A 19,203-nucleotide genomic window follows, 5' to 3' on the forward strand; every position below is an offset into this window, starting at 1 on the left:
TCTTCTCATCGTGCGTCACCACCGACACAAATGTTCCTTCGAGCAGGAGGGGTACTATGCCCCAAAATGTGAATATCTTCAGCCTGGATGTGCTAGGATTCGGGGGCTCTCTTAATGATGCATATTGAGAGTGTGCCATCACATTGACAGACGCGCTTGTATCGATTAGCACCGGGACTTCCGCTCCATGCACGTTCACCACGCATCTTGGCTGGTGTTTATTTTTCTTATGCAGTTGTTTCTCCCTTGAGATAAAGAAAGCATCCTCTTCATCTTCCTCGTCTTCTCCCCGGTACTGGTCCTGGTCTGCCATTCGGTTGAGCTGTGCTACTTTGGGTGACGGTTACATGGCTGGTGGGCGCCATCTCGCTTGACCCCGGGAAACAGTGTCCCGCCCAGGGTTGCGGTATACTCTATCAAAATAATGTGCAACTCCACACCTCCGACGCGTATGTCCCTTCGCAGGACAGTTTGCCACGTTTGGCAGATCATATCCACATTGTGGACATATCGGAGCCGTCACAGTCTCTGTCTGCTTTTTTACCCATGTAGGTTTCTTGACCGGCTTCCAGGCCTGTTGTCTTTGATTTCATTGCTGCCTCCATCTTCGAGGTTCTCACATCTGCCAATTCATGGGACTGGCCCATCTCCAGAATGCGAGTCAGCGTAATGCCAGGATCCCTCAGGAGTTTGCGTCTCCTTTTTCTGGATGCACACCCTTGAATAAGCTGTTGACAGACAACTTCTTCCTCACTGTCCCATACACATGACGCCACCGGGTGCCATAGTCAGCCATGAAAAGCATCAATGAATTCATCCTCCTTCTGATTGGCTGAGCACATATTGAATCGCTCGTAGTCCAGGTTTACCATAGGTGTAAAATATTCATTCAGAACATTCTTTATGGCAGTGTAGGAGTTATCCCCAGGGTCGGACTGGCCCTTTCGGTCTTTCGGCCCGTGGCCGAACGACTTTGGGGTCCCCTGGGGCCGGTTTTCCGGCAGCCACCTCAGGGCCGTTTTTTTTTTTAAAAAATGTCTTTTTTTTTTTTTATTGGCAGGCCAGGCCAGCGGCCCCCCGGGCCCGGCCTAGTGTGTGTGTGTGTGCGCTGCAGTGTGCCGAGCCGCGGCGTCGCAAGTATTCGCGGCCTGCGGCTAAATCAGGGGATGGCCGGATTGGGGGGGGTGGCTGGGGTGCTGGAGGAGTGAGTCGCCTCGCCTGCCCTAGGCTGGGCGAGCCAGCCAGTCAGTGGAGGGCGGGAGGCCGGAGCCAGGAGGGGGAGTGAGAGTCTGCCCTGCACAATCATCATAGCATCTTGCTTTGATGAGTGCATCTGCATCATGCATGCATCATAATTTATGATGCATGCAGATGCAGATGCATGTGCATAATTCACAGGCCACTGTGGGCCTGGGGCCTGGCCAGGCCGGCGGAATGCCGCCGCCCGCCCAGTGCCACTGCAGGGGGCTGGTGCGCCTGCCGTCAGCTCACGAGCCTCTGGCCTGCGGCTGCGGCGGGCGCGGCCACAGAGAGAACAACTTGTTTAGTTGTTTAATCTGTGGTGGGACTCGGGAGCCGGAGGGAGGCAGTCTGAAGCAATTGCAAACACAAAGCAATTGTAACACCTGCCTCCCTCCTCCCCTCCGAGTCCTCCTGACCCTGGGGGGTGCAGCCTGCCTGCAGGCTGACTGAGGGCTCCGCTGAGCTGGGGCCGAGCCTGGCACTGTAAAACACAGTGACACATTTCACACTTGCTTTCAACTTTGCTGCAGGAAGTAAGTAACACTTCTTTGCAAAGTTGAAAGCAACTGTCTTCAAATTGTGCGCTTGGGGGCTGGCTGGCCTGGGCCCCCAGCCGCCGGCGCCGTGGACGGATCGGACCCATTGACCCAATGAAAATTAGGCTGCCCACCCAATTTGCCGCCAAATCGGCGAAATCGCCAATGCATACATTATGCTACTGGCTGGGCTGCTGCTATATGAGCCCCAGTGCCCCACAAGCACACACCGTCTGCAGTGGACCTGCCAGTGCCCACAGCCACAGCCCACACAGGACAGGAGGACCACAGCAGCACTGAGGCGGCCGGCCAGCAGACAGACAGTGGAGTGCCCAGTGCCAGTGCCGGCCACACAGACAGCAGGCAGCAGCCCAGCCAACAGCCAGCCAACTGAGGTAAGGACTGGACTGGAGTGGGACTACTGTGAGCATTGAGCAACGTAAACATTAGGGCAGAGTCTAACAAGTGCCTGTGTGTCTCAGCCACACCGTCCCTTTTCAGGGGCTTTCCCTGCCATGCCATGCCATGTGAGTGTGCCTGGGGTGGGTGGGGGGTGGGGGGGGTGCATGCAGGTCTGCTGTGAAGTGATATACATTTCATACAAGAATGGATCACCATATGTATCATTAATATCAGCGCATATGGGCCAATTTACCAAATTACTGTGAATGCAAGCAGATGTCCAAGGCCAAATGATAATGTTGTGTTATTATATAGCACTTACTTGTAAGAGCTTCATATAGACCAAATATACCTACAAAGTCACCCAACCTGTGTTGGTACTCACTTATCAACCTCAGGAGGATAAAAGGCTGAGTTGACCTGACCTCTCTCTCTGGGAGCTGAACCTGCAACCTGCAGAGCACACGCACATTGCAGCAGTGAGCGCTGAACCCACTGAGCTATCTTACCGGCTATAGCTATCAGAAAACTAGCCACTTAAGAAACACAGAGCCACATGCTGCTGACCACAGCCCAGGAGCCCCAATTTTAAATTAGGGGTAGCAAGGGAGACCACAGGGGTAGCAAGGGAGGCTTCAGGGGTCACCAGGCAGACCCCTGGCAACCCCTACATGAGTTGACATCCCTGCCAGATGTGGTTTGATTTACAAATACGCGTTTCATAAAATGTGTATGCAATGGTCACCATATGTGCAGTGAGATACATAATTGTGTCGGCTGACGCCTCACGTTCGGTTTAGCTATATTTTATTTTATTTTGCACAATGTTTAATTCCAGGGTCCTCCATAATACAAATAGAGTTTGGTTGTGCCGTAGACCAGGGCAATGATGTGTATTATTACATAGCACTTCATGCCGGACACCTCCCTGCTAAGGTGAGAGGCACTGCTGCTGCCCACTTGCTGCCTCTATACACCGTCCCTTTCCAGGGGCTTTCCCTGCCATGCCATGCCATGTGAGTGGGTGGGGGGTGGGGGGGTGCATGCAGGTCTGCTGTGAAGTGATATACATTTCATACAAGAATGGATCACCATATGTATCATTAATATCAGCGCATACGGGCCAATTTACCAAATTACTGTGAATGCAAGCAGATGTCCAAGGCCAAATGATAATGTTGTGTTATTATATAGCACTTACTTGTAAGAGCTTCATATAGACCAAATATACCTACAAAGTCACCCAACCTGTGTTGGTACTCACTTATCAACCTCAGGAGGATAAAAGGCTGAGTTGACCTGACCTCTCTCTCTGGGAGCTGAACGTGCAACCTGCAGAGCACACGCACATTGCAGCAGTGAGCGCTGAACCCACTGAGCTATCTTACCGGCTATAGCTATCAGAAAACTAGCCACTTAAGAAACACAGAGCCACATGCTGCTGACCACAGCCCAGGAGCCCCAATTTTAAATTAGGGGTAGCAAGGGAGGCTTCAGGGGTCACCAGGCAGACCCCTGGCAACCCCTACATGAGTTGACATCCCTGCCAGATGTGGTTTGATTTACAAATACCCGTTTCATAAAATGTGTATGCAATGGTCACCATATGTGCAGTGAGATACATAATTGTGTCGCTGACGCCTCACGTTCGGTTTAGCTATATTTTATTTTATTTTGCACAATGTTTAATTCCAGTGTCCTCCATAATACAAATAGAGTTCGGTTGTGCCGTTGACCAGGGCATTGATGTGTATTATTACATAGCACTTAATGCCGGACACCTCCCTGCTAAGGTGAGAGGCACTGCTGCTGCCCACTTGCTGCCTCTGATCCTCTGATCCTGGGTTTACCGTGCAGGTCTGCTGTGCCAGTGATGCGCACACACACTCGGCACTCGCACATCCCGCACACCCATTCCTCTTCATTACCCTCGTGCCACGGAGATTAATGCATAATAGCGGCCTCCGGTTTGGACACAGAGAATCAAAGCAATTGGAGAACCAATTCATGACTTCCAACATGTTGGTCAATGGTCAGTTGCCAATCCCTGGCAAAATGGCACTCTAGTAGGCCACTAGCACTCCCTAAAAGATGTGCATCTACGCTGTTTAATAATTATTAGATACTGATGTGCATTATGACAGACAGTGAAGCCCTCTGCAGAAAGGCAACTAACCTCTCTGTGGCACCAAAGGCAAACGTTATCATGCGATCACATGGATCCCATTAACTCAGTAGAACAAGACATAACACAGGTTTCTGATTGGCTTATGAATCCCAAATGCAGGAATGATGTGATGCACCCCCGCTTGAGCAGCTCGTACTGCCCCAGTGTGGTGTGGTCGTGCGGCTGCATCTGCTTGCTGGGTGCCAGCTCCAAGCAACTTGTTTTTCAAACACATTGCAACGCATAACGCCCAGATCTATAGCTTAATATTTAGCCTGGGATTCGCAAACCTTTCTTTAGTCACCATTCCATTATATGTGTAGGCGTAAGCAGCGCATTCCTTTCAATGGTGCATGACGTTACCTGAAGTGCCGGATGGGGCTCCCCCAGACCCTTGGGCTCGCCCCATACTCTGAGCCCCCTTTCTCAAACCCTTTCCTTCCCTCGGTTCACGCGTGTATACCTTCTGTAGACCGTAGACCCCTGCAGCCTGACACGGGGTGGTACCTCTGCCCCAGGGGCTCTCCCCGACACCGGAGCCCCCCTTTCCTCCTTGTTCCCTTCCCCCTCTCTCTCTATTACCCTCTCACCGAACAAACGAGTCGAATCTTCCCGAGTCGGGTAATTCCCCAGTCCTGGTCCCAATTCCAGCTCAAGTCTTTCCATCTTTCCTTCTTCTTTGACCAAAGGCTTTCTGTCCATTTGTTTTAAAATGTTCAATATTCTTCCTTTTCTCTCATCAAATGTTACTCAGTTTCCTCTGCACACCTGCCTTTTATAGTTTCCATCGTCTTTTAATTTCTCTCTCTTCAGACTCACCTTTTTTTGTCCTTAAGCTATCTTGCAAACTTCTGTTTGCGTTTATTTTTCGAATTTTACCTTCTCTTTTGTGTTAATATTTATCAATTTCAAACTATTTTCCTACCCTGCTAAGTCACCAAGTGTTTGTTTCTGATTTCATTTTCCTTTCATTGTGTATATCCCTACTCCATAGTCCAAACTTATTTTTCTTTAGACCCCACCCTTACTGTACACTTCCTCTGCCTGCATACACCCACTCTCTTTTTGCCTCCTGCCTGAGTACCAAAAGCATACCTGTGTTCTTCCCCAGCCCCCACCAGGGCCCATCAATCGCTCTTTTTGCACTTGTTTGCCCATCTAGAACTTACCCTCCTCCCTAGGCTGCATCTCAGGTTCTGCCCTTATTGGCCTGCCTTGCCCCAGCCCAACTCCCCAGGCTCCATCTCTCCTCCTGCCCTTGTTGGTCTCTCTCGTGCCCCAGGGCAGGCTCTATCTCTGTGCATCTCAAATGTTGTGTATGTTTGTGTGTGTCCAGCATGGACTCTGCTATGTTTACACTCTGTTTCCATCATGTGACAAGCTGTTTCTGTAATTCTGCGCCACATTGTAAGTTTGGCGGTATCAACTATGGTAATACCGCTCAACTGAATTCCTCTTACTGCATGCGGCTACGATAATACTACAACTGATTTAGGGTTGGTGCAGTACAAGTTATTGCCCGCTTTTGAGGCCATTTGAACTGCATTGGGGACATGTGGTAATACTACATGGGGCAAGACCTCCATTGAAGATGAGGCAACAAGCAGGCAGCATATGCATGGGCTGCAAAGGCCATTATTGTGTGTTTCGGCAAGATAGGCGCTACTCTGGAATGCCACCTGTTACCACCATACTTATAGTGAGGCCGACAGTGGCAGACTGGCCCATAAGGAACTTGGGAACACTCCAGAGGGGCCTATGCCTCTGGGGACCTGTCTGGGGCTGATCCAGTTACAAGCTTTATTTTTCCACCATCCGACAAGTATGTCGTAATTTTTTCACTGGTCTATTGCAAGACTGAGCTCAGCTGTTCTTGGTGAGGGCAGCAGTCAGAATTAGGTGGCACAGCCATGGGCCAATGTATTGCCCTACTGCCATGCTTTCATGCTTAGTCTCCCTACCTTTCCGCATCAGTTTCCAGTGTTACATGCCTTTCGAAACGGAGCCTATAGTATGGACATTGTGAGCTAAGGGGGGTGGGGTGGGGCTGGGCATGTTGAAGGCTATAGCTGTACCAGTTCCGGTGATGAGTGCGAGGAGTTTGGGTTGTAAAAGCTACTGGACGTGAGCAGTAGCTCGCTGTCCCTGTTAATGGAAATGGTGTTACCTTGCGCTATCTATTGCCTGACATATGTGGGAATTTGCTCCTCTACCTGTTACTAAATGGGTGCAACAACGTTCACAGAGAATGATCAGGAGCCGATTGTGTTTGAACTAGCTTTACCATAGCTGGGAGCAGGCTGTACCAGTTATGCTGTACGGCTCCTTGGGCATCAGAGCTGGTTGTATTTGTTGGGCAATGTGGGCATGAGCGAAATGTAACCGTATCCGTTTTGGAAGCTGGCTGTACCTGTTCATTGGCATGAATAGTTAGGTAAAGAGTATTGCATGCTGCTACATTGCTCTCAAAGCATTTAGGCTTTCTTGATAGAGATGGATTGTGGCCCTGCCCATGGTAAAACATGACTTTTTTTTCTGTGGGTAGGGGTTGCAACTGGGGGAAAAGATGAGGGAAAAAGTGTCAGTACTGAAAAGTCAGTTGAGCTGGGAGCAGCCTCGGACTGGCCTGTAGGACTATAGGCCCAGGGCCAACCAAAAACACAAAATGCTGGTGTGGGACCGTTTTATTGGCCAAAGTGGGACCCTTGTTGGCCCATGTGGGCCAGTTTGATGAGTTAATTCACACTGCGAGTAGTAGTTTTGACCAGTGTTGCTTGCTGAATAAATATTCTTTAAAATATACAATTTGCAAGTCACTTTATCAAAAAGCTCCGCCTGGGTACTATTCAAACAGTATCACAAAAGGAATGAAAAGCCATTTGCAACTGCGGGCCACTTTATCTTTGGTGCCTGAGATAATTGCATGGCCCAGTCTGACCCCGGATGATAGCTAGCCTTTGTTGCTGACTGTGTGCAGTTCGGAAGCACCCCACAGTGTCTTTGTCGAGGGCATAGGGGCATTGGTATCCCGAAAGGGGCCACTTTTTTTTGAGGCGAGGGGTGGGCCACTTTTTTGAGGCGAGGGGTGGGCCACTTTTTTTTTGTTGTCCGGGCCTATTTCTTGTCCCAGTCCGACCCTGGTTATCCCTGGGACGCAGAGTTTTGATTATTTTATGTACCGCAGGCCCTGCTGAATACAGGAGTGTAGACTTTTTGTCAAGGTCATTAACCTCTCCCAGAGCGTCAAAACACATGTCGAGCATCTCCAACCATAGTGTCCACCGAGGGCCCAAGCTCGATGGAGCACCTGTGACATCAAACACTACTAAAGGTGCCAAGGAGCCTTGTTGTTTTGCCACCGATGCTGCAGCCTAGGGTGCACACTCATCATCTGCCATGGCACAGAACTGGCTTACCTATCACCCTTTTTTGGCTGGGCGTCAAGAGACAGTTATGCCCTGATGATGGCAGGAGCACTCCTCCCCCAGGAGTCGCCACACAGTGATGCCAGGCACTCTGCTGTGTATGAGCCACACACTGCTACCTCCTTGATCATTTGCTGAGCAGGTTCAATGGGCAGTCCCACGTGGATGGTTGCCCATTCAGACCTCTGGGAATAAGTCCATGCACTCTCAATGCAGGTTAACCCTTGAGTAATGTTTAATGTATGACTTTTCTTTCTTCTGAGCCTGAGAGGCGCATGAGCACTCACTGATAGAGTTGCGACCTCAGGATCCACACAGATCTTTGGGCCCCCTATGGGGCTCACCCACTCACTGTGCGAGTCAGGCCGAGTCTCCCGTTGTCAACACAGACCGCGACACAGCCAGTCAACTCTAACAAGGATGAGCGCAGGTGGAAGGTCGGCGGGTGGGAGGCGTTTCCTTCACCACCTTCATCACCAGTTTGATGAGGTTACTGAGGCCTCAGGCACGCCACAATGCAGCGCTTACAAGGAGCACACACACAGTGTGGTTGCTCTTCGTGGTCCATTTGTGCAATGTCGTACACAGAGCGTGATGCCACTTTTATTCTACTAGCGTCCTGTTGCTTCCCACGTCAGGCTGCATGGCGGGACCTCACCACAGTGAGAGGGACGGATCAAAGTTGCCCACCTGTGCATACCCTTACTATGTCCCATCCTTAAACGTGTTTACTGTATTGAAGCAGACCCAAATGTGTTTTGAGGTCAATTTGCAAAAGTTACCTCCACCTCTGAGGTGGGGGTAGAGGCAGAAATAGGCAGGCTTCTGCTAAAGTCTTTTGGAGGACTTCACCTCAGGTGGTATTCCACTGGCTTACAGTCAGGCCTAAAAAATCCATAGAATGGGCATCATTACAAGTATGCCGGTCTGGAAATGCCTGGACTGGAATACTCCAAGTCTGCGGATTGGGGCAATGAACTACCAGCAGGCCTGACCTGCCAGTAGTTTGGGCCCCTACTGGCAGATCACCATTAACAACAGTGCCGGTGCTTCAGTGGTTCCCAGTGAGCCTATGGGACTCCATGGGAATGGCAATTTACCATTATTTCGCCTCCCATAATCTCCCGGTGATACCGGGATATCGGGCAGCAGAAATGGTAAACCAGGGCTGCTGGTAAGCCGTTGGTACTAGCGGCGGCTTACCGGTGCCCTTGTGATCACCCCCAATGAATCCGGTACGCAGTTATTCCAGCAGTATTTCTCAAACAGCAGTGGAATTACCACTACTGTCAAACTCGTTATTACCCCCTCAATCTCTTGTAGTGGTATTAATAAAACAATACTTCCCCTGGGAGACCTAACATTTCCATACAAGAGAGCAGAGATTGACACTGTTGGACCAATCAGTCAACATGCACATACAAAACCCCACCAACACAGGGATTTGCAGACACATGGAACAGCAGAATATCCGCAATGTCTTTCTGCTGGGAAGATATGTTAGCTGCCACCCATCTCTTCCTGCGGTATCACGGATAGAGTGTATTGGCAGCCGGGGTGGGGCACCTGAGCCAATCAAAGTGGTCAGAAGTAGGGCACATCCAATCAGTAAAAGCCTCCATTCCAAGCTCTTGGAACGAATAGGCGTGCTGATTGGCCCCTCCCCAGCCTCACCACCCTCTCGCCCCCTTTGCAGGTCCCCTGCTACCATCCTCTAACAAACCCTAACCTGCCCACTTGATAGCATATGTGGCCCCCATCTCCGACACCACTTTTACACCAAGATACCAACAGAAACAGTGGAGAAATTGTCATTTTGGTTTGCTGTTTTTGCAGTTTATTTTTTACGAGACATCCTGGCGCCATTTAAAAAATGACATTACAGCGGATATAATTCCAGGGAGCTGGTAGCTGTTGAACCATGCTTTCAGGACCGCCCTCGGACATTTAACTTGTTGCCATCGTCAGGGAAAGCCTGTAAGGCCGGGACTGTTGCCTTAATAACTTAGATGAACTTAGATGAAGGCCTCTCGTGTATCTGAATGCTCATATCTCTAGAACAAAGGTAAAAAAAGCTCTGTGGTTCTTTGTAACCCAGCCTTTGCAGAGTCTGCCTGCTTCTACATCATTTAAATTCCTGCAATATTCACCTCCTTATGTTTAGCAAAGAACATCTTTGTTCCATCCATTGCACTACTATGGAATTCATTTCCTCTGGAAATACCGCAATGAAGTAATTACATTACCGCATGCGGTAAGCAATCAGTAACTTTACTTTGGTGGTAACACATCCGGTATAAAAAAAATACCACATGTTTTTCCGCTACTGCCAAACTTCTAATCGTGCACTTAGCCTGTGTACATCCCAAGAATTTATTTCGGATGGTGCAACTTGGAGGTTCGTAGAAAAGAGAAAGTCAGTCATACATAAGGATTGGAAGACTGCATAAGTGATTGCAGATTTGATTTGATTTTTTTGATTTGATTTATTTATTTATAGAGCGCTTTACACCAAGGCGCTGTTGTACAGTGGAACAACATAATACAAGATAATCCATTTAATACATAATACAAGATAATAGAAGACAATCCTTCTTTATCCATTTCATTCAGATAGAATGACATGGATAAAGAAGGGCCAGGATAATACATCAAGGTACATTTAATAATATATATCTGCTAGAGGAATGCAGGGGGCGAGTAGCACGCTCTTTTCATGTGATTCATTATTAGTAGAGAAACAAAACCATATCCTGCGAGAGCAACACATGCCGCATTGCAAAAGGAACGGACATCGCTAACCTCTTTGGATCTCATGATACCAAACAGCGGGAACATCAGGGCGGGGATGAAAGAGGTCACTGCCAAGGGCAACGCTTCCGTGAGCCAGAAGATGGCGACCACAAACAGCACATAGGCGCATTCTGCTTCCTGCAGGGAAAGAGAACACGCGCGTTAAGAGGGAGGCGGCGTCAGCACACTTTACACAGATGCACAGAAGCATGTCCAGCCTATCGGGCAGTTACAGACCCACGCGCCTGAATGGGTTATGCGACCTATTCCTGCTGTGTGCTTCTAGCAATGTGCACACAGTTAGACAAATGTGCATACATTTGGTGCACATAGCAACTCCGCGCAGAAAGAAATCAAGGAAGGAAGGAAGGAAGGAAGGAAGCAAGAAAGAAATAAAGAAAGAAAGAAAGAAAGAAAGAAAGAAAGAAAGAAAGAAAGAAAGAAAGAAAGAAAGAAAGAAAGAAAGAAAGAAAGAAAGAAAGAAAGAAAGAAAGAAAGAAAGAAAGAAAGAGAACACGCGCGTTAAGAGGGAGGCGGCGTCAGCACACTTTACACAGATGCACAGAAGCATGTCCAGCCTATCGGGCAGTTACAGAGCCACGCGCCTAAATGGGTTATGCGACCTATTCCTGCTGTGTGCTTCTAGCAATGTGCACACAGTTAGAAAAATATGCATACATTTGGTGCACATAGCAACTCCGCGCAGAAAGAAATCAAGGAAGGAAGAAAGAAAGAAAGAAAGAAAGAAAGAAAGAAAGAAAGAAAGAAAGAAAGAAAGAAAGAAAGAAAGAAAGAAAGAAAGAAAGAAAGAGAACACGCACGTTAAGAGGGAGGCGGCGTCAGCACACTTTACACAGATGCACAGAAGCATGTCCAGCCTATCGGGCAGTTACAGACCCACGCGCCTGAATGGGTTATTCGACCTATTCCTGCTGTGTGCTTCTAGCAATGTGCACACAGTTAGACAAATGTGCATACATTTGGTGCACATAGCAACTCCGCGCAGAAAGAAATCAAGGAAGAAAGAAATAAATAAAGAAAGAAATAAAGAAAGAAAGAAAGAAAGAAAGAAAGAAAGAAAGAAAGAAAGAAAGAAAGAACGAACGAACGAAAGAAAGAGTAAAAAGAGAAAGGAAGGAAAGCAAGAGAGAAAGAAAGAAAGAGAACACGCGCGTTTAGAGGGAGGCGGCGTCAGCACACTTTACACAGATGCACAGAAGCATGTCCAGCCTATCGGGCAGTTACAGAGCCACGCGCCTGAATGGGTTATGCGACCTATTCCTGCTGTGTGCTTCTAGCAATGTGCACACAGTTAGACAAATATGCATACATTTGGTGCACATAGCAACTCCGCGAAGAAAGAAAGAAAGAAAGAAAGAAAGAAAGAAAGAAAGAAAGAAAGAAAGAAAGAAAGAAAGAAAGAAAGAAAGAAAGAAAGAAAGAAAGAGAAAGGAAGGAAAGCAAGAGAGAAAGAAAGAGAACACGCGCGTTAAGAGGGAGGCGGCGTCAGCACACTTTACACAGATGCACAGAAGCATGTCCAGCCTATCGGGCAGTTACAGACTCACGCGACTTATTCCTGCTGTGTGCTTCTAGCAATGTGCACACAGTTAGACAAATATGCATACATTTGGTGCACATAGCAACTCCGAGTCCTCGCAGAAAGAAATCAAGGAAGCAAGGAAGGAAGGAAGGAAGAAAGAAAGAAAGAAAGAAAGAAAGAAAGAAAGAAAGAAAGACAGAAAGAAAGAAAGAAGAGAAAGGAAGGAAAGAAAGAGAGAAAGAAAGAAAGAAAGAAAGAAAGAAAGAAAGAAAGAAAGAAAGAAAGAAAGAAAGAAAGAAAGAAAGAAAGAAAGAAAGAAAGAAAGAGAACACGCGCGTTGAGAGGGAGGCGGCGTCAGCACACTTTACACAGATGCACAGAAGCATGTCCAGCCTATCGGGCAGTTACAGACCCACGCGCCTGAATGGGTTATGCGACCTATTCCTGCTGTGTGCTTCTAGCAATGTGCACACAGTTAGACAAATATGCATACATTTGGTGCACATAGCAACTCCGCGCAGAAAGAAATCAAGGAAGAAAGAAAGAAAGAAAGAAAGAAAGAAAGAAAGAAAGAAAGAAAGAAAGAAAGAAAGAAAGAAAGAAAGAAAGAAAACACGCGCGTTAAGAGGGAGGCGGCGTCAGCACACTTTATGCACAGAAGCATGTCCAGCCTATCGGGCAGTTACAGACCCACGCGCCTGAATGGGTTATGCGACCTATTCCTGCTGTGTGCTTCTAGCAATGTGCACACAGTTAGACAAATATGCATACATTTGGTGCACATAGCAACTCCGCGCAGAAAGAAATCAAGGAAGCAAGGAAGGAAGAAAGAAAGAAAGAAAGAAAGAAAGAAAGAAAGAAAGAAAGAAAGAAAGAAAGAAAGAAAGAAAGAAAGAAAGAAAGAAAACAAAGAGACGCCAGTGCAATCCACACCATGCACAGGCAAATGTAGTTACATGATGCGGATTGGAAAGAGAGTCATGTGTTTCAGACAGAAGCGGTAGACATGTTTCACTTGAGGCCTTTAAATGTATACTTTTCGCCACAACTCAGGATAATGTGAACATGACCAAGCGCTTTGCACGAAATGGCTTTTTCCTATATTTGCATGCCTTTTTTGGGGTTACAGAAACAACATTGGTCGGTCAGACAGATTCTTAGATCTCTGCTCCAAAAGCAACTAAAGATACATATTTAAGGGAGGGCTTGGTGCCAGCTAGATGCTCCACGATGAATAATGAGTGCATCCTGCTAAAAACTCTGTTATTATAGAGGACCTTTTGTGGAAGGGAGTGGAACTGTATAAATTGGGACGAGATTTGTGAGTGATGCTTTTTTTTTAAAAAATATTTTTTATTAAGATCAGTAAGTATACAAGGTTCATACAATAAGTAGAACATCAAATACAGGTCAAACCAAATGCTACGTACATGCTAGAGCAAGAAGTTCATCTACAACATATTTAAACAATATAGGAACCTCATATGAAGTATATAAATGCTATATCCTAATGCATGAAAAACAAATTCAGGTGAACTCATAGTTGTATAAAGCATTTATGATAGATATTAAATACGAACAAAGACACACTGGACTAACATGAAAAAAAGGAAGGGACGTGACATTCATTATTAAGGTATGTAGTACAAATAAAAATTAATCTTTTCCATTAACTAGGCATTGCATTTTCCAAAAAATCTAGAAATTATTGCCATTTTAACTCATGCTTGTACTTCAAGCGTGGGGGCATAGCATTGCATTTTTCCATTCTATGGATGTGGCATACTGAATTCCACCATAATTTGAAATGTACACCTTTGAGATCTTTCCAGTTGGAAGTAATTGGGCCTCATTACAGGTCGGGTGGTCCGGAATTAACAGTGGCGGTAAACCCGCCGCCACTGTTAATTCCGGACCGCCCGATCCCGAGTCCTGCAGGCGGGAGGTGATCTTCCCGCCAGGTCTGACCTGGCGGGTTGAACACCTCCCGCCTGCAGGCGGACGTGGAAACACCAGCACCGACACGAGATGATGCCGGTGTTTCCACTTCCCCATTCCCATTGAGTCCCATGGGACTCAATGGGAATGGGGACTTACACCATTCTGCCTCCTGGATTCCCAGGACACCAGGGTCATAATGCCCTGGTATTTCCGAGAGTCACGGAGGCGGAATGGTAATACGAGTCCGGCGGTAACCAGGCAGTTTTACCGCCGCGGTTACCGCCGGACTCGTAATGAGGCCCATAGTCTTGATTGCTATGGCAATGAAGAGGTCAAACAGATAACATATTCTTATCAATAGCACGTGGATAACTTTGCTACCATGAAACAGAACAGTAAAGGAGAAGTCCAACTGTATTTGAAAGATGCGCTCAAGTGTTTCCCAAACCTTCTTCCAAAAACCTTGGAAATGACTACATTCAAAAACAATATGTTTGATTGAATGTCCCCTGAGTACAAAGGCAACTCCAGCATTTGTCATCCCTGCAGAGACCACCCTTGAAAGGCATTAGTGGAGTGATGCAGGCCCTGTGCTGGAAGAAGTGCAATGTTTGAAGACGACTTGCTGAGACAATTGCTTCAGATATATTAGTCCACACATTGGGCTGTACCCATTGGGAGTCATTTAGGGAACAGTCTTGGCTCCAAGCTTCTTGACATTTGAACATAACTCCATCAGTTGACGTGGAGGAACGGGCTTTGTTGAACAAGGACGCTGTAACATGTGGGTTAGATAGATGGAGTAATCTTTGAGCTTGATAGTTATTTGCATTACAAATTAACGTATTATTATTGTCCATAATAGCATCTATTAAACTTGCATACTGCTGGAGAAAAGATCCTGGTGCATGACTTTTAGTTATGAACTCATCAAAGGTGAAGGGAATGCCCCTGGTGAACAGCTGCCCTACATATATAATACCAAGAGACAGCCATGGTCTCCAACACACAGTTCTTTTGTTAATCTTTATTAGGGGATTCCTCCAAACATACTGTGATATAAACTGGGATCTTTTTGAGTTTAATGATCTGAGGTACATCATAGACATTTTAATACTAGTACTAATGAAACATTTGTTGTTATTTTTGATGTAGGGACAGTCCATAAGAACATGGGGGGAGACCATCGCTCTCTGTAACCTACCAGTTGGGACCGTAAGAATTGGTGGGGATGAACCACAACTGAGCTTGTCATAGAACAAAAGCAGAGTGGTATTTCTTAAAATCTGGGAAGCCAACCCCTCCCTCTGTTCTGGGCTTTTTGAGTTTACGTAGTGAAATTCTGTTTCTTTTTCCCCAAAAGAAATTTGAGGATACAGGAGTCTAATGATTTAAAGAAAGAAACAGTGATATGAATAGGAAACATGTATAAAAAATAGAGTAGAATAGTTGAAATCATCATTTTTTCATCTTAACAGCTTCGAGTCTATCCCACCACGATAGGAAAAGAGGGGACCATGTATTTGTGGATTCCTTCACCTTAGTTAGAATGTTTGTTGTATTTTGTTTAATAATATTCTTAGTTACGAGTATTATGTGAATACCTACATACTTAATACCTGCTGGGCAGCATGTCACTGAAATGTGGTGTTTGGTGCAATGTAAATTAAGTGGTAGAATCTCTGACTGGTCCGTTTTAAGTAAATATCCGGATGCCAGAGAGAAATGTGTAATAATACGGGTCAGATGGTGTAGGCAATTATCCGTATATTCAATAAAAGTAGAACATCGTCTGCATAAGCAGCCGTTTTAATCTTGATAACTTTGTATTGAATAGCCAGTATGTTATCATCTTGTCTTATAGCTTCTAAAAAGGGTTCCAATGACAGGATAAACAGAAGGGGGGAGAGAGGACAACCTCGGTGAGTACCTCTATGGAGAGGAAAAAAGGGAGACAAATTATTATTTATAAAAATTGATGTTCTGGGATTATAATGGAGCACTTTAACCATGGCTATAAATGGATTAGGAATTCTATGCCAACTAAGAGCTTCGAACATGTAGTTCTATTCTACTCTATCAAAGGCTTTCTCATCATCTAATGCTGTTGCTGCTTTTGGATTGGGAGAATTTTCAATGATGTTAAGAACATTAGTAAAGAGTCTAATATTGGCTGAGGAGAGTCTACTTTTGTCATAACCAACCTGGTCATTTTTAATTAAATTTGGAATGAAGGGTATAAGTCTATTAGCTAGGATTTTGGCAAAAACCTTGCAATCAGTATTCATTAAAGATATGGGCCTATAATTTTGAACTGATTCAGGGTCTTTGTTGGGTTTCGGGAATACAAAAAGCATTGCTTCGGAGAAAGATCCAGTTGCTCTTTCATTTGCAATGAAAGAGGTGTCTAATTCATTAAGTTTAGGGACCAGTATGTCTTTAAAGTGGGCAAAATAATCAATTGAGAAACCATCTGGGTCTGGGGCTTTTTTGAGGTCTTTAAAGCTCTATATACTTCACTCGGGGATATGGGATTCTCTAATGATTGGTGATTGGAGTTTAAATATGAGTTACAATGTATATGGTTAAGGAAATCAGTTGCATGAGAGCTATTGGGCAATGCTTCATAGTAGTATAACTTATGATAAAAGTTTGAGAAGACTTGCACAATATCCTTATCAGTCAGGATTCTATTACCATCATGATCCTTAATAACAGTAAACTTTGCTTTGTCTTTCTTTGATTTGAGATATGATGCTAATGATTTGTTGGATTTCTTAGAGCACTGACTAAATCTTGGATTTATACTTTAAAAGATTGGCACATGAATATTCTGTGGCTACGTTATTGTACTGTATTATAAGTTTAATGATTTTTTTGAAGAGTAAGGGCGGAATTAGTACGGATGCATTCTGCTTGCAGGGATTTCATAAGTTTAAGAATATCTTCTGTTTCCTTCTTGAGTTTTTACTTTTTAGTGGCAGTGCATGATATAATGTGTCCTCTTAATATCGTTTTCGAACAGTCCCAGTTATTATGCACAGATGTATCTGCAGAAGAGTTTGCAGCAAAAAAAAGTATACGTTGTTGATGGATACATTTCACAAATTGATCGTCTTTCAAGAGAGCTGAATTAAATCTCCATCTATTGTGTTGATGTATATTGTGTGCATTGAGAATTTGATATGAACAGAAGCATGATCCGACAAAGTAATACTCCCTATCTTCGCATCTAATAAACAAATAGTCAGGGTTGTGGATACAAAGACATAATCAATTTTCAAATAGGAGATATGAGGAGGGGAGTAGAAAGTATAATCTAAGTCTGAGGGATGGGAGATACGCCATTCATCAATGAGGCACAACTCCGAGGCAAAGTTAGCAAATTGTAAATGGGATTTAGTCATATTAAAACACACATTGAATTCCTTATCAAGGAGAGGATCTATTACCTCATTACAATCTCCACATACAATGAGGTTATTAGGATAGGATCTGAGAATGTGGTTCCTTAACTGAGTCCAGAGAGTAGGGTCAGAGTTAGTGGGACCATATACATTTAATATACAATATTCTGTGGAGTCAATAAGGAGTTTAACCATGATCCATCTTCCTACATCATCCGACTCTGTAGAAAGGGCCTTGCATTGAAGATGTTTATTAATAAGAATGATACCTCCATTTTTTTTTCCTATCCGCAGCACAGCAAAAAACGTAACCTACCCATAAGCATTTCAATCTGTTAGCTTCCGCTTGTGAGAGGTGAGATTCTTGCAGACATGCAATGGACGGTGTACCTCTATTGTGGTGTGAGAGGATTTTCTGCCACTTGACAGGATTATGTAGCCCTTTGACATTCCATGTCGCAATGCTAAGTGTCATGGATAGTGATGGCAATAGTATAAACACATTTGTAGTGAATAGTAATGTACTGGTCAGATGAAACATAAATGGGAATTAAACACAAGGGAAAGGGAAGGACAAACAAGAGGAATGTGGATTTTTGTGATTTCCATACAAGCCAACTGGTGTAGAACAACATAGTGGCTAACAGGAAACAGCCACTCCAAGCCATATCCGAGAATAGTCAATAAATGGTAGGGGTGGAGAACCTAATCTGGACGGACCCGCTCTGTGCCACATCCGGGCGAGAAGGTACATTTATGAAAAACAAATTGTGCATATATTCACTTCATATAGGTGGTGGTCTGGTGGTGTCCATCTCGTCTCTTCTGTGACTCTGAATAAAGTTGTGCAAGTCAATTGGGTTCTGGAAGGTGAACATATGACCATTGAGAGTGACCTTTAGGGATGCTGGATGAATAATCCCATATCTGGCATTGAGTTGCTTAAGCGCTGGTCTAAACGCCAATAGCTCTCTTCTTCTAGCTGCAGTGACATCCTAAGATATGAAGATTTTGGTACCTTCCCAGGGGAGTAGCTTTTTCTATTTTGCCTTGTCCATAATGAGTAGGACGTGTGTATAATCAATTAAAGCGAAGATTAGAGTTCTTGGAGCATTCCTAGTTGGTATTTTAGGTCCAACACAATGGGCTCTTTGGATATTTAGTTGCAAGGATGTAGGAAGATCCAAAAGTAGAGGAACCATGTGATGTAGGAATTGCATAGGGTTATCTTTTTCAATAGTTTCTGGAAGGCCAACAATTCGTATATTGTTCCTCCTATTTCTATTTTCGAGATTTTCTGCTTGTTTCTGTAGAGAGGTAACTTTATCTTCAAGCATCACCACTTTTCCTGCAACATCTTCAGCATTGCTGACCCTTCTTTCCACTTCATTTATTCTTGTTTCAAATGAGGACCATTTGTCATCACGTAATTGCAGTTTAGCTGTTGTAGTTTCCATAAAAGGTTTTAAGTGATTTTATTTCCTCTAGAATAGCTTGAATAACTGGGTCCTGTGTGTCATCCTTAGGCGTGGGAGAATCACTTTTTTTTGTCTTTTGGGCACATTGCTAGCAGACGATGGCAAATCTTTAGAAAGTCCTTTCTTTGAGGCCCTCCTGAGGCAATATGTGTAATGTTGTGTATGCACCAAGCTTCTGCCTCAAGCTTAGTAAATGATGAGCAAGACCACCTCTCAAGAATTAAACTGGAGGATGCCACTTGTTATAAGGAGTTTTCCTTTAAGTATTT

The 19,203-nt window shown here is 45.2% G+C and overlaps 1 protein-coding gene across 3 annotated transcripts in view; it reads right to left on the minus strand.

Annotated features, from left to right (window-relative positions):
- Positions 1–19,203, minus strand: part of SLC13A1 (solute carrier family 13 member 1) — a 657,301-nt gene that overhangs the window by 551,111 nt on the left and 86,987 nt on the right. For all 3 annotated transcript variants that reach the window (XM_069629100.1, XM_069629099.1, XM_069629101.1), the window contains exon 2: positions 10,575–10,703. In XM_069629100.1, the coding sequence (XP_069485201.1) occupies positions 10,575–10,703 (129 nt within the window). The remainder of the gene's footprint in view (positions 1–10,574; positions 10,704–19,203) is intronic.

Source organism: Ambystoma mexicanum, chromosome 12, assembly GCF_040938575.1.
Source record: "Ambystoma mexicanum isolate Mex_15411 chromosome 12, UKY_AmexF1_1, whole genome shotgun sequence".
Classification (NCBI taxonomy): domain Eukaryota; kingdom Metazoa; phylum Chordata; class Amphibia; order Caudata; family Ambystomatidae; genus Ambystoma; species Ambystoma mexicanum.